The following is a 15,635-nucleotide window of genomic DNA, read 5'->3' as shown; positions in this document are numbered from 1 at the left end:
ATAATTTAAACATATTTATTATCTTGCCCATTAAACAATAAATTTTGAAATTTAAATATATAAAAATAATTGATAGATTAAAAAAAGAGGCAAACGAGGTGGGGTTAGGGATAGCTTACGAAGAACTTTTTTCTCCACTCTCTTCCCCATCCCCCGCCTAAACGGGGATTTCCTATGGGGCTTTGTCTCCACGGGAAAATGAACTCCTCTAGTTAACAGTGGTGGTATAGTATGGTGTAATGGGGCCAATAGAAGGGCCCAAATGAGTGAGAGGAGGCAAGTTGGGTATTCGAAGAAAGGGCAGGCAATGGGCAGGGAGAGTCAGGTGAGATAAATGACTTCTTTGTACAATGGGGGCAATGAAGGGTTGGGGGGATCTGATTGCCTATCAACATAAAGCGATGGCATTAGAAAGCATAGTCTGGTTAGACTACTCGTTGGCCCGTGTTTTTATTTCTCAAAGGTTTGGCTTTGAACCCACGGATTCCAATGATGTATCCGATGAAGTTTTTCCGCTTGTAAAATGGATCAACAATAACAACCAGCTCCATTGAGGAGAAGGATGGCAGGTGTAGTCGCCAGCAAGAATCCTGTGTGGTTCTCAGTCACCCTTATACAAACTTCCATCACATCCAAGCAAGACAAAGTCTTCTTCACAACTTTATAAAACCCCCGCAAGCATTGCCAATATATTTTCAAAGGTATCAAATGCTCCATATATCCAATGGCAAGTTTCTGATCTTTATCCAACCTCCATAAGAAAGGGTCTTTTTGGTCTCTGGAATAAGCTTTGTGCCCCCATTCTTCAAACCTCACCTAGAATTCTCCAAATGCATGCCAACCACTAATAGTTGATAGGCTTGCTACTTGCACAGGATTTACGCAAACAAGGATGGCTTTATTGGCTTGTACAGGCTAATAGAGCAATGGTCATTGATATTATGTTTGAGGGCATACAAAAGTAGATACCAGTCATTGTCAAAGTGATTACGGATGATGATGGTAAATCCAGTGTGGCAAGGTCAAATGGACAGGTTTATGGGAGGTTTGGTGGTAGCTGGAAGGGACTCATTTATGCAGTTTTGGTGGATGGTTTTGTAAGGAGCATAAACGAAATGTGGGATGGCTAAGGAGGGTGGGTGGGAATTTATGGAGGTAGATGGGGAGAGGAGTTAGAAGGTACTGACAGTACAATCTATAAAAAAGGTGCCACCCTCTTTTGTTATCCCCTGCAAGAACGATGAGCTTGGAGCAACCTCCGTGACTTTTAAGCTTTGCAATCACAGTGCATGGCCCCGATGGTTAAGTTTTTCCACCCAAAAGACATGACTGTCAGAGTGTTCTTCCTCAAAAATTTTCTGATTGAAGGGCAAGTTGAGCAGTTGTTTAAAAGTTGAGGAAAGCCATAGCAGAGTGTTGTGGTGAAGGTTGAAGGAGAAAAAACGGTCGTGTTGATGTTCGGTGAGGTGAAAAGGCTTAGCATTGCATCTTTTTTTGTTCAGAGCAATCAAGAAAGATTTTTTTATCAAAAGAGGAGAAATGGGATTTTCTCCCGATCATTGGAGGGATGGTGAGCTTGCTAACTGAACAGTGGAGAGTCATGTTGTGGCTTTGTGTTTGAGAAGGAAAGGTGAGGGGGTGGTGGGATGGGAGAGTGTTAGGAACCTTCCTAACAAGAATGGTACTAAAAGATATAGAAAAACTAAAGGAAAATTCAATTATAGAAACATAGGAAATGTATTGAAATATGCTATAAACTCACAAAACTAACAAGATAAAACCCTAGCTTTCGAAAGGGCTAGTCTCTCCCAAATTCCCGAATGGAAATTCCACCAAATTCTTCCCACTCCCTCCAACCCTCTCCTTCTATTTATAACTAAAATCCCTAAACAAACTTCATATTTAATTACTCATTTGCCCCTTCTAATACTTATGCTAATATTTACTAATAATCCTACTATTCCCAAGACTAGGGGTCTTACATTACTCCGCCCTTCGAAGACACCTTGTCCTCAAGGTGTGCTTACAAAAGACAATCACAAAATTGGGCAACTTCCTTTTTTTTTTTTTGTGAGAACCCAAAACTCAAACCAGCATAGCCTTCTCTTCAGCCTTGATTATAAATTGGGCTTTGATTTCTTGGCTTGGTTTAAGCCCAACAAACATCCCATGAATCCACTTTCTTCATTTCTACCGGCGTGATTCTCTTTTAATGGGCTAGGCCCATTATTAGTTTGCTGTCCAAAACAGCACAACAACCTTCTCTTAGGTAACTCCCATCGCCCATATAACAGATATTGAATATAACAACCCTTTTTAATTTGGAATGCCCCACACCAACTCTTCAAATGTTGGGCCCATAACTCATTATCTTCATTAAAAATAATAGTGGGCTTCCAGTGATTCATTAAGACCAGCTCATTATACAGTTGGCCAGCCACCCAAAATGATGAAGGCCAACAAGGCCGTGTCAAGATAGCCCACTTTCTTCCAGAGTTTTCATCGTCCAGCCCCATTAATCCACCCATTCCAGCCCATTCTACCTAAAAGTCAAGCCCATTCCAAATGAGACCTTTGAAGTCAAAAAATCCAGCCCATTCCACCCAAAAATTAAGTTGGATTTTTTCCATGACCATGGACCCACATTCTGACACTTCCCATGGGTAAAGAATCTCTCCCTTTCCTCACCACAAAATTTCCACCTGCGTCTTCCCCAAGTGTGCATCTCTATCTGCCAGTGCGTCCTTCGTCGCCGATGGGTTCCGGCCACCATTCGTTGCACTACTTCTTCTCGAAACTTGCAACAACCCTTTTTCGGAAGATTCAAATCTAGCCACCCATGTTGTCCCCGTCGACAATGACCCCTCTCGATTTGGTTTCTTCTTTGGTTCGCAGGTAGGTTCTTCTTTATCTCTTTCTTCTTTCGATTGCCCTCTCGCGTTCTTATTGGTAATCTTTGTCCCCTTGTCTTCGATGCTTCTGCCTCCTTTGATCTGTGTTTCCACTTCCACCAATGTCTTGTCTCTGACCATCTCATCCTTAGCCGCTGACGATAGGCACGAACAATCAGGTTTCTCCTCTTCTTCGTTCAAGTTTCACATTCGATTGAGTCACTACTGCAGCCCCTACTTTGCACCTCTTCTTCCCACAATTGGTCTTCCTGGTTACAAGTCGTCTTCTCTCTCCATCTTGGCCAAAACTTGCAACGATGCTTTCCCCAGATCATCTTCGCTTGTCCCGTCATTCGCCGCTTCATCTTCCACTTGCCATCTTGTTTTTTCGCCGGTACTTTTCTTCTTCTTCTCATCCTTCTCTCGCCAACTGCCACCATTTTCAATGTTCGATCGCTTTTCTTTTCCTTACCTTGTTGCTTTTCCAACCATATGTTTGTTGATAAGTTCTCTCTCCCCTCTGGATACTGCCTTTTTGCCCTTGTCTTCTTTAATGATGCCTTTGTCCTTCCTTCCGTCTTAGCTTGTTGATTCATTATTCCTTGCTTTTTATGAGATCTTCTCGGGTAAGATCAACATCATCCAACAACTTTTCGAACTCAACCCGACAACTATTGAACAAGATTTTCCTTCACTGTTTTGATGGCTGCTAGTCTTTTTTCTTCTCTTTCTCTATCTCTTTGCAAAGACTCTTTGATCATTTGTTGTATTGCCTTCATTTCTTCTTGTATCTCCAACAGCACTGAATCTAGCCTCTGACCACGATCCATAGAAGAAACAATACTCCCAAGAAAGAACAGCTCTGATACCAATTTGTTAGGAACCCTCCTAACAAGAATGGTACTAAAAGATATAGAAAAACTAAAGGACAATTCAATTATAGAAACATAGGAAATGTATTGAAATATGCTATAAACTCACAAACTAACAAGATAAAACCCTAGCTTTTCGAGAGGGCTAGTCTCTCCCAAATTCCCGAATGGAAATTCTCACCAAATTCTTCCCACTGCCCTCCAACCCCTCTCCTTCTATTTATAACTAAAATCCCTAACAAACTTCATATTTAATTACTCATTTGCCCCTTCTAATACTTATGCTAATATTTACTAATAATCCTACTATTCCCAAGACTAGGGGTCTTACAGAGAGTTTCTAGAGAGAGGTTTAGGTCCTCCACAAGTTCTGATATAATTGTAAAACAGAAAAAAGAGAAGTAGTAATTTCTGACCTTTGCCAGTGCATTGAAAAGGGTGGCACTAACTCCAGGAGTACTAGCCATTCTCTGTCCAACCGCTGCCAAAATGCTACAGTTTGGAATAACTGCAACCTGAGGATCACATTATATTATGATGAAAGAAAGAATACAAGTGGCATACAAAAGAAGATGTATAGAGAGTTGGGTTCACATAAACAGTCATACAAGTTATATTCTGTTTTATTCATTTTACCCAATAAAAATTCAGTTTCTTATTAAAAATAAATAAATAAATAATACATAGTATATTCTGATGAAAACAGAAAACCTAAAATGTGGGCTTGGGAGAAGAGCCTCAACAAGCCAAAGGGACCTAGAAAACCCACTCCAATAGGCATATGGTCAGAATAGAGCCATAAATAGTTTAGTAAAAGTTCCTATACTTTTATTTTTATTTGCACAAATCAATTAAATTATTCTTAAAATCATTATGTTAGGCCTAAAAGCCAACTTCAAATTTCAACAAGGTATATTTTGCTTTAGTTTAAGTTAGGGGTATAAAGGTAAGATTAGTATGATATTAGTAAGGGCATAGGGTAATTAGCAAGGGGTGTCTTGGTAATAAATAAATGGAGCTATGGACCTTAGAACAGGTGGATTATTTTGGTGAGAGTTCCCATTGTGGACGTTGGAAGAGAGTAGCTCTTTCAAAAGGCTATTGGTATATTGTAATTTCTTCACCTATATTGCAAGTAGTTATCTTTAATGTTTTCTTGTATTTTCTGTGTTTGGGTACCTAACAGAAAGCTAGACAATAATAAGTTACCGTCAATGTTCTTTCTGCTTGGACTTTTTTTTATCAAATCTCTCATGCACTCTCATCTTCTTTAACAAAATTGATAGTACTCATCAAAAGAAAAAAGGAGGATAGATAAGTGGATCTATACATCCATTATATATGAGTTATTCCATTCCTCCAATGCATCAGAGTGATCTTCTTCATAGATCAATTAAATAAATTATCCAAACCCAGACTGCATCCATCCAGTAAAGAATGGAAAGGAAAAGTCTGAACTTTTTGGTATGCAAGAAACATATAAAAAGAAAAAAATCTGACTCTTCAGGTCAAAACAATTAATCGAACCAAACAAAAATACCTGAGAAAGGCGCCCGGCCTCTAAGGCTTGACGGAATCTAGATTTCAATGCCTCAGCAACAGCTTTCACTTCCTTCTCAGGCACCGCAAAACACACAGAATGTTCACTACTAGCCTGCATTAGCCTTCTAATAAGCATCATACAGTAAAGTCAAGACTAGAGGTAAAACAGAAGAGTTAATGTTGAATCACCTGAGAAATCATAATAACATTAGCTCCTACATCTTTAACAGCACCAAAAATGGCATTGGCTGTACCTGGGACACCAGCCATACCAGTGCTGGAGAAAAATTGGGGGAGGGGGTATGGAAATGAGATTGAGCTATCGATGAGAAAACGCAGAATCAAACATACTTCTAGACTAAGACAAAGATGGATAACTAACAAGCAATTATACTCACCCTTCAACATTTACAAGGGCGACATTGTCTATTGTTGCAAATCCCTTAACAAAAGACACTAGACTCTCACTTTCCTCATCAACCGGTTGACGGCAGATCTTTGTGCCAGGTGCAGAGAGATTGAAAATATTTCTTATGATAATTGGGATGTCATATCGCATTACTGGAATGATTGTACGAGGATGTAAAACATTTGCACCAAAATATGACTGCATGCCAATATGATATATATCAGAGAACCAAGAAGCGGAGTTCTATTTTCATTATAAAATACAACAATCAGATTTACCATCTCCCAGGCTTCCTGATAGGACAATGTTTTTAAAACAACTGCCTCCTTAACTGCACAAGAAATAAACCTCATGATATAGGCTATAGCAACATTGCACACTAATGTTATTTCAACATTCCCAAAGAAACTGCTTTGATGAGAATAAAGATAAACTTGCATAAACAGGGCAGATATATATTAAAAGAAGAGACAGAAGCTGGATGCATATAACCACTAAAGTTCTAATATATAGCATCCAACGTATTATTTTCTCGATAATATGTGGGCTGGGGGAACCAAACCTCTAACCTCAAGGTTGATAGTACAAGTTTTATGCCGATTGACCTACGTTCATGTTGGCATATAGAGTTTTAAAATACAAACATAGAGATTTCAAGTACAATGTACTTAAATGTTTCATCTAGTTTTGAAGTTAAGCAGAAAAGTAAAACACATACCTTTTCTCGGATCTGCACTATAAACACCATCGACATCAGTCCAAATCGTGACTTGCCGAGATGTTAGCAAAGCACCCATTATCGCAGCAGAAAAGTCACTTCCATCTCTCTTTAAAGTAGTGGGTATGTTTTGATGTGTACTGGCAATAAAACCAGTCGCAATGATTATCTTGGATGAGTTTTTGGAATACCATTGCTCAAGTCTTTTCTCAGATTCCAAAAAGTCTGGATCAACTTGATTTGAAGAAGTGGGATTTACTATCAAAACTTCCCTTGTATCCATCCACTTGCAATCAAACCCCCTCTGAGGAAACACTTCAAAGGATCGGTATCACATATTGATAATAGGATGGGCTAGCTGCATTAGAAAAATAGAAAGAAAAAACGAATGCCGCACCTTTCTAATAACAGCTGACAACATACTAGCAGACCATAACTCTCCATGTCCTACAACAAAATCTGTAAAGGATTCCATAGCATGGCCAGCTGCAAGATGATATGAAGCAAGTCACAGGTCAATGTACTTTTTACTTTGGAAGGTCAACTAGTCGGGAAGGGGAAAAAAAAAAGCCCAACAACAATGCATCAAATACTAGCAAGGGGATCAAAATTATAGTAACCTATATAGCAGAAATTACCATCAGTCAGAATGAAATATAAAAAATTTGAACTAGCAAACACTGATATCAGAGGGATTTTCATCAAATAACTCCAGCTATAAAAAAGGCAAACTTCCTAATCCATAGTTGAGGTATTCATAACTAGAAATGAAGCTGAAGAATAGAAACTAAAAAAAAGAGAGAAAAAACAACTGAATTGGAAAGATGGTCCAGCATTACTTAAAACAATGGTCTCCTGCGCAGTATGAACATATTAAAAGCACTCCTGCTTCCATAACCGTGCAAAAAACCAAACAAAGTTGACAATAGTTGTAAGAGTAATAGTAAAAGTGGAAAACGAGAGAGTCACAACCATGTCATACCAAGAAAGTTGTTTCCTTGATTCCTCATTAAGTATAATACACAAATATATATGGTTTATTATTGGGTAAAACCTAAATTACAATCCAAATTAAATAAAGAAAAAATATATAAAGTAAATATGGAAATATTTCCTAATACCCCCTCCTCAAGTTGGAGCATGGGGATTGCAAGTGTCCAACTTGTGCACAAGATAAAGAAATTCATCACAAATGTAATGACAATCAAATTCAATGTGTTTTGTGCATTCATGAATCATGAAAGACTGGATTTTGAGCAGCAATATGTAATGTCAACTGACTGTCACAAACTAAATTTATTCCATGAGGATGATCTATCCCAAGACTTCCAAATAACACTTTAAGCCACTTGTGTTCAAACGTAATAGAAGCCATTGAGCAATAGTCGGCTTCTGCTTACAAACAGGACAATGTTTGCGGCTTCTTGATTTTCCAAGAGATAGGGGAACAACTAAGAACAATAAGCCAATCGGTGAAAAAACGACGAGTCAAGGGACAACTCTCGCCCAATCTGTATCACACTAGTCTAATAGGGGGAGATCACAACTAATGGAAATTCATCATGAGAGTTTATCAATAATGACTCCGATAACCTCTTCTTTTTTGGTAAAAGAAACTTTATTAATATGAATAAGGGGAAGATCCCGAAGAATTACAATAGAGATTGCCAATTATTGACTAAGAAAGATAAACTGAAATGAGTGAAAGGGTGCTGTAATGTACACCAATTACACCAAGAAAAAACAGTAGATAAAACTAACTCAAAAAACCGAACAACTAATGGAAATAGGAATCTCCTTTACATTCCTACTAGAGCAGATTCCATGAAGCTCAAAACAAACTTCATGATTACTTTTTATTTTCCTTTTTGTAATATACACTTTTGGTCAAGTTTATGTGCAAAATCTTGAGAGAAGACTGAAGGTCAAAGCACTTCAATAAAAATGAACCCTGAATTTTGAATCCTCCAAATTCGAAATAGATACTGACCTAGATGATTCAAACATCCAGTCGGCAAGAAAATCAAGTGCAGAATCAATCTGGCCTTTGTTTAATGATGCCCCATGCAAAGTTATTGGAGTTTTCACACCATTTTCCAACATAACCATAGCCCACAAATTCTTTTTCCCATCTGATAACACCAACCAAGGTGCCTTCTAACTGCCATAAACAGTAAACCCCCAAGAGATCCACCATCATGAACAGGAAATCTCATAGAATGAATCGCAATGGCAGCAGTAGCACTATGCTTGCAAGGAACAAGGGGAAATACGGTTTTTTGAGAGAGTTGAAAGTAGGGCAGATATTGTGCTTGAGAGGCTAGGAGGTCATTCTTGAAGGGTTTGAAATTTGAAGCGGTGAAAATAAACGCATAAGAAGCACCAGAGGCATGGGGAAACCAATATTGGAGTTGAGAGCGAGAGATTAATGGAGAGAGAGGGAAGGAGAGAGGAAATCTTTGTAAGAAAATTTTAATATACATTAATACATGTTAGCCACATCATTCAAAACCACATATTAGCAAAGCCCGGGCAACACTTCATGGCCTTGTCACCACTTAAGACCATTTAGAATCATTTTCTAAACCTCAAGAACTAAGGTGACCCTTTTGAAATCTCAGGACCAAATAGACACCAAACTCAAACCTCAAGGACCACAAATGTATTTACCTTCTTTTTTACATACTCATGAGTGTTTGGGTCAACTTGCATGCTTTTCAACTATTCTTACAGGGCAACAGTCTAACCCTACCATGTTTGGTTGTCAAAGAAATTCATAGGATATTAAATTTTAGGCAGGTGGTCACTATGATTTGAACGAGTTCTCTCTAAGCCCCTTATTATTTACATGGGCCTTATAAACCAATAAGTCAACCATGGTTGTTAACTTTATGACTACTAACAGTGGCATATGCTATAGAGATGCTAGAAACAATGTAGGATAATCTGCAAAACCATGCAAGTACCAAATCTCATATGTCTTCTTCAAAGTAAATAAATCTAATCGTCAACTTAAAGCCTCATTCAAACCAACCAGAAAACTAGTAACATATTCATTCTTATATTCTTCTACAATCTTACTAATTGACAACTTTTGGTCTTTATGCAAGCAATCACAGGTATGCAAAACTGATCAACGCATGGTCAAGGTCAATGATGTAAGAATATATCTACTTACCAATATAGATTGCACGAAGCATAGCCTTCAGATTATTAATATCATGATGCAACTGTGATAAGAAAGTGGCCAGTTCATCCCCATCAAGCAAATCATGTGCTGTTGATTTATGCTTTTCTAGAACAGCATCCAAGGCAGATACATAAGACTCATCCCGTGATTGAGCCTTGTTAATGAGGTCATACATCATATCCGTCACTTTTGACATTGCAGAGACAACTACCAATTTCCTCTCTGAATCATCATTAACTATTATTTCAGCAACATTCTTAATCCTTTCTGAGTTACCCACACAGGTGCCACCAAATTTATGGACGGACCAAACATCACCCTTGGGAAGTTGAACATTTTCAGTGGTTTTTTCCAATGAGACATCTGCTAAGAAATGAAAAATCATGAAATTAATGGGTAAATGTATATTAGCATCCTAAAGGAAACCCATGATTTTTAATAATTAATGAAATAGAAAGCAGTCAATGGACCTGCAATGGAAGCACATATCTCTTTCCTTTGTGTCCCTCTTCTCGCCCGCTGACAGACAAGGGCCATTCTATGACAATAACACAAAACATACCATCCTCACGTATTCAAAAATCAAAATGCACTAAAAGATGTAGAGTAAAATCTTTGCAAGTGGTAAATGTATGCTCACTAAATTAGTATTTTCAATTTATCAAAGGAAGTATCAGTAAAAAGGAGGATGAATTATAATGATAAGACTTGTCCAATATTTTACTGCTATGTCCTACTCCCCAAAACTCGTCCAACATTTTGCTCCTATGTCCTGCTACACAAAGCTAGTAGTTGTGCCACTATAGCCATAAACAACATCCCCTCAACAGATTGGGGGAGTGCATGGGCCACAAATAGATGTCCTAGGCCCTGTGTTTTTCTTTTGTGTCCCTACTATTGGACCTCTGACCTTTGGAATTGTTAGAAATATTTATCAAATTTATTATAATATTATGTTCAAAAACCCTTCATATGGCTTATATTACCCATAGAAAGTTCAACACTCGTAATTAAAAGAATATCTCCCAAAACTACCATCTGACAATTGAAGCAAGGACGAGCTTTTCAAATTAATATATATATATACACACACACATTCTATTAATATAGATACATAATTCATTCGGTATCATCTAACCACTTAGCCTAAAAAGACAAAAGCTTATATTGCTCATAAAATCTGTCTAAACGGAAAAAGAATACATTCACAGATCTCCATGCACAACCCAGTTCCCCCAAACCCCCGCCAAAAACATGAGATGGTAAAAGGAGACACAAAATAAAATCGAAAATGGACAAGATAATGATGGATGGTTAATCTAATTCAACACAAGAAAAACAGACCCCAATGGAAAATCACAACGACCGAACACAGAAGGATCCTAGAAGTGAGAAAAATAAAAACCGTCTGGCAAGTTATGCAAGCATTACAAAAAAGAAGCTTCAGCTTTTACAACAAATAAATTTTCCTGATAAGCTTTACCCTACTGACTTATATCAAAGAAATGACAGTAACTGCAGGATACAAACGCTCTGCTATTCACAAGCATCAGCTGAGAATAGTGCAACTTCACAAGTGCTTACTATACCATAACCAACTGTTACATAGCGCATTCTAAAACACCACTATCCTCAAAAGGAAACTGTATCCTCTTTTGACAATGAAAAGTTAGTTTCTTACCCAAAAATAATAAAAAAAAAAATACAATTAATTTCAAAAGGCAACTACATTCTCAATTACAACAGAACAATCCTCAACTAACAAGCTCCAGCCAGACCACTCATCCATATGTTTCAATTAGAAAAAACAGTCGAAACCAAAAAAGAAAGAACAACAACAAGCAGAAAGAAACATAAGAAGAAATTGAAAAAAAAAAAATGATGAATGAGTTAAACACAAAAGAGAAGAAATGTTCAAGAAAAACTTCAATAGGTAGACGCCAAACCAACTGTCAGACTCAAAAAGAGCCAAAGAACCAACCCACAAACACAACACAACAGATCTTCCAGTGCTTTAAATTACAAAAGAAAACAAAAAACCCAGCTGAAATTAAGTTCCTAAATCCCAACCCATCTCAACAAATCCAGTTTTCACCACACCCAAAGAGAGAAAAAACAACTCCAGAGCCGGGAAATTCATACCTATGAAGCTTAGAACTTAAAAGCGAAATGGGTTGTCGGCATTTTGAGTGGGAGTATATGATATATTTGGGATTGGACTCAATGGGCGCTGTTTGAGGCGATAGAAGATGGGATGAATGAGATAGCACATAGGAGAGCGACGCCATTAGAGATTGAAGAAATGGGGTTTTACAGAGCCGGCGGCGGCGATATGTAAATCAGTTTGTTTAGTTCTTGTTTGTGGGCTATTGGGATTTCATTCAAGTTGATGGCCGCTGCATGACAAAGGAGAAGGGAAACGACGGACTGGTGGTGGGATGATATGCAACGGTTCAAATATGTCAGATAGCACTTTCAACCAATCATACAATGCCACGTGGAGATATCGTCAACTTGCTCATACGAGTAATGGTGTGCATTGATGTAGCAAAGCATTTGGGTTTTTCTTTTTTTCTATTTCTATATTTAATTATATAATTTTTCTACTTATTTTGCTTCGGTATTTGTTTTTTTTTACCCTTCAAGTAAATGATGTGGTAAAGAACATTTTAAATGTGAATATCCAACGAGATATCGATGTCACACTTTTCTGGACATTTTGAAAAATTACAATAACGTAAATGTCGATAGCTGAAAAAATTATAAATATGAGAAACTCATTAAAGTTATATAATTAAATTAATATATAGTCATTTCACTCTTTTACAAAGAAAATAATAAACTAAATTCATTTACATTATTTTTTAACTTCTTATCATTAGTATTAGGTCAACTATTTTTTTTATATATATTTTTGTCATGTTTTGCCCATAATTTTATGATATAGTGAGAATGTTGACGAGAGAGGTGCATAGTACATATTAATTGTGAATTACCATTGAATGCTCACTTTGATTAAAACTCTTTTATTAATTTATAATTTATGCTATTCATTTATAATTTAGTTTGTTTTATTATTTATGAACCACACTTTTATTCGTAAAGTTTAAGTTTTTTTAGTACAATAGAAAGGGATAACAACACATAACACCCTAAGCTTTATATTTTAATTATGTTTAACTTTTTCATTATTTACAATGATGTCTAAGTTGACTTTAAAATTACACAAAAATTAGGGTCTAATTATCATTCAATCCTCATATATCAATTAACTACACATTTTTTAAATTATGAAATTGAAATGATGCACTCTTTTTAAGAAAAATATATTATTTATAGAAAAATTTCAATTAAACCACAAATACCCTAATACCCGTTAACTTTTCATCCTCTCTAACTCCTCTCAGATCTCCTCCGCACAAATCCTCCTCGTCGACAACCAAATTGGCGAGCAGAGGACGACGAACAAGTTGGTGCAAATAAAACTAGACGATTGATAGTACGCGAGAGGAGGACGATGGACAGTGGTGGACGCAGTGACGGACAATGCATGACTCGGATTGACGACAACAGCGATGGTGTGACATAGGTAAGAAATGAATTCGTCATCTGTCTCTCTATCCCAGGATTCGCAATCAACGAATTCATTGCACAACTCAAGAATTGTAAAAACTAATATTCTTATTATAAACAATGATTTAAGATATAAATATATAAATCTATTAAATGGATTCTAAATAATTAGAAAGACAAAATAAAAAAAGAAAAAATAATAAATAAACTATATTGTGTAATTTTCGAAATTTGTATATCTTCTTTTGATAGAAAACTAAACTCTTTATAGATTATAGAATAATAGAAATTTTTTTTTATTATAGTTTTCTAAAAAAATTATGTCTGGCGCGACGGATGGTCAAACCAAGGATGGCTGGCGTGCGTAGCAGAAGACCAAATCAAGCAGCACGAACGACGCCCATGGCTGAAAAGAATAAGAGATGAAAATGAAAGGTTATGTGCACGTAGACTGTGGAGAACTTTTCCTTTTTTAAAACCCTTAATATATACGTTATAAACCCCCAAGTAAAAACCCTATTTTGACTTCAAACATACAAATATATATATGTAGTTCGTTTATTTGATATATGTGAGTTATGGTATATATATTTGTTTATTTGAAAATTATGAAATGCATAATTATATTGTGATATAAGTGAAATTTATGATATATATTATGATTGATGTTGAACATTAAGTCAATATGTGATTTATATAGTGTGGTATAATTGATTAAATAATAGATACTCTTAATTTTGTATATTGTAATATCTACTCTTAGTTTTATATATTGTAATATTGAAACTTTCGAATAGTACATTTCAAATATACTCAAATCTTGATGTATTTCATATATTTGTTAGAATATTTTTAAACACCTAACACAATGTTTTAAGGTATATACCATGATATATTTCATATAATGGTTTATATACGTGATATATTTCATATATTAGTTTATATCGTGATTTATGTCCAGAACCGACTCAATTTCTAATTTATATATTGTGGTATATTTCATACATTGCTTAGAATATTTTCAATTACATAACAAAATGTTATAAGGTATATTTAAAATAACTATGAATCCGACTGAATAAGCAATAAGTTGATACATGAAATCAATGTAAATAAAAAAAATAAAATCTCATTAAATGCATTTTCTTTCTCCAATTAAATAAAGGGAAAAAATCTCAACAAATAAATGCATTTTATCTATCAAGTTAAACAAAAGAAATAAAATTTCAACAATAAATATATTTTATCTTTCCAACATTAAGAGTTCTTTGTAAATATGGAAATTCTTTCTTAGTGTCACATTCTCACCTGCCACACTTAAGGGTATCTTAGTCCAAAAAATTCATTAAATCTTATATATGAAAATATCAAAATATTTGAACATTTATGAAATTAAGTTTTGAAAAGGGATTGAATCCATAATAATTCCCATAAAAAAATGGAAGGATTCGAACTACAAATATTATAATCACTTATATATACTATAATTCAGTTGAAAGATGCACATTTGGGATGTGAAGTTGAAGTTTGATTGTTGGTGGATGAACATATATTTATATACAATATAATCATTAAACTTGTAGAATTTTATGGACAGATGAATTGGTCATTTAAGGGAACATTTCTAATTCTTTGTCCAATTTACAGAGAAGTTGGAAAAAATGTTGATGTTTTTTCTTAAGCAAATCAATTTTTCTTCTAAATTATTTTAACTCATCGAATATTATGTTATATAAGTTTATCATCAATCAAATTAAAACTTCATTACTAAAAATATTGAAGGTAAAATGAAGGTAAAAGTTTTTTAAATGTGACAGAAGTAAATCGAAATATTTAAATAATAGAGACAAAGATATAATTAAGTAGGTATTAACATGCATTTATTATTGAGTTATTTTCACTTTCAAAATTCTTTAATAAAAAATATCTATTTTTAAGTTTTAACAATATAGTACTTTTTTCTCTCTCTTTTGAGCTCTAACAATATATTCTTTTTTACTCTATACGTAGTGTTTACTAACCTGTGATTTGACCAATATTTATTACTTTTTGCTAATATATACGATTTGACCAATACTTTTTTTCCATTTAAAGGAAGATTCCTTTAAACAACACAAAACAAATAAATTTTGTTCATTTAGAAGAAATTGTGAATTTTGTTTACAAATTAATTATATTTTACTCTAATATTTTTTAATGGAAGACGAGAGATTTGAATCTTTTTAACTTTTAGTTAATAATTCATACTTTATATTAGTTGAAAAATGTTCATTGTCCTTAATGCTAAATCTTTTCATATTTTTAATATATTAAGTGTTTAGGCAAAGATCTACAGGCTACACACGTTATCAAAATTGATAAGTTAATACGATTTTAAATTAATTATAGTTATTAAATAAATAATGTACATTAATAAAGACAAGAAGAGTTGTTTGTATGT

General features: G+C 35.1%; 1 protein-coding gene across 1 annotated transcript in view; it reads right to left on the bottom strand.

Annotated features, from left to right (window-relative positions):
- The window catches only part of LOC120079677 (bifunctional aspartokinase/homoserine dehydrogenase 1, chloroplastic-like), a 35,701-nt gene extending 23,659 nt beyond the window's left edge, over window positions 1-12,042 (bottom strand). Inside the window, exons 1-10 of the mRNA XM_039033978.1 lie at window positions 11,765-12,042; window positions 10,093-10,160; window positions 9,611-9,985; window positions 6,830-6,918; window positions 6,433-6,736; window positions 5,993-6,045; window positions 5,704-5,912; window positions 5,495-5,582; window positions 5,304-5,417; window positions 4,180-4,278 (exon numbers count right to left, since the gene is read on the bottom strand). Of these exons, the coding sequence (XP_038889906.1) occupies window positions 4,180-4,278; window positions 5,304-5,417; window positions 5,495-5,582; window positions 5,704-5,912; window positions 5,993-6,045; window positions 6,433-6,736; window positions 6,830-6,918; window positions 9,611-9,985; window positions 10,093-10,160; window positions 11,765-11,910 (1,545 nt within the window). The 5' untranslated portion in view covers window positions 11,911-12,042. The remainder of the gene's footprint in view (window positions 1-4,179; window positions 4,279-5,303; window positions 5,418-5,494; window positions 5,583-5,703; window positions 5,913-5,992; window positions 6,046-6,432; window positions 6,737-6,829; window positions 6,919-9,610; window positions 9,986-10,092; window positions 10,161-11,764) is intronic.
- Between the last annotated feature and the right edge of the window lie 3,593 nt (window positions 12,043-15,635).

Source organism: Benincasa hispida, chromosome 6 (genome assembly GCF_009727055.1).
Source record: "Benincasa hispida cultivar B227 chromosome 6, ASM972705v1, whole genome shotgun sequence".
Classification (NCBI taxonomy): Eukaryota; Viridiplantae; Streptophyta; class Magnoliopsida; order Cucurbitales; family Cucurbitaceae; genus Benincasa; species Benincasa hispida.
Note: the sequence above shows the minus strand (reverse complement) of the source record. Positions and strands in the feature narration are given on the sequence as shown.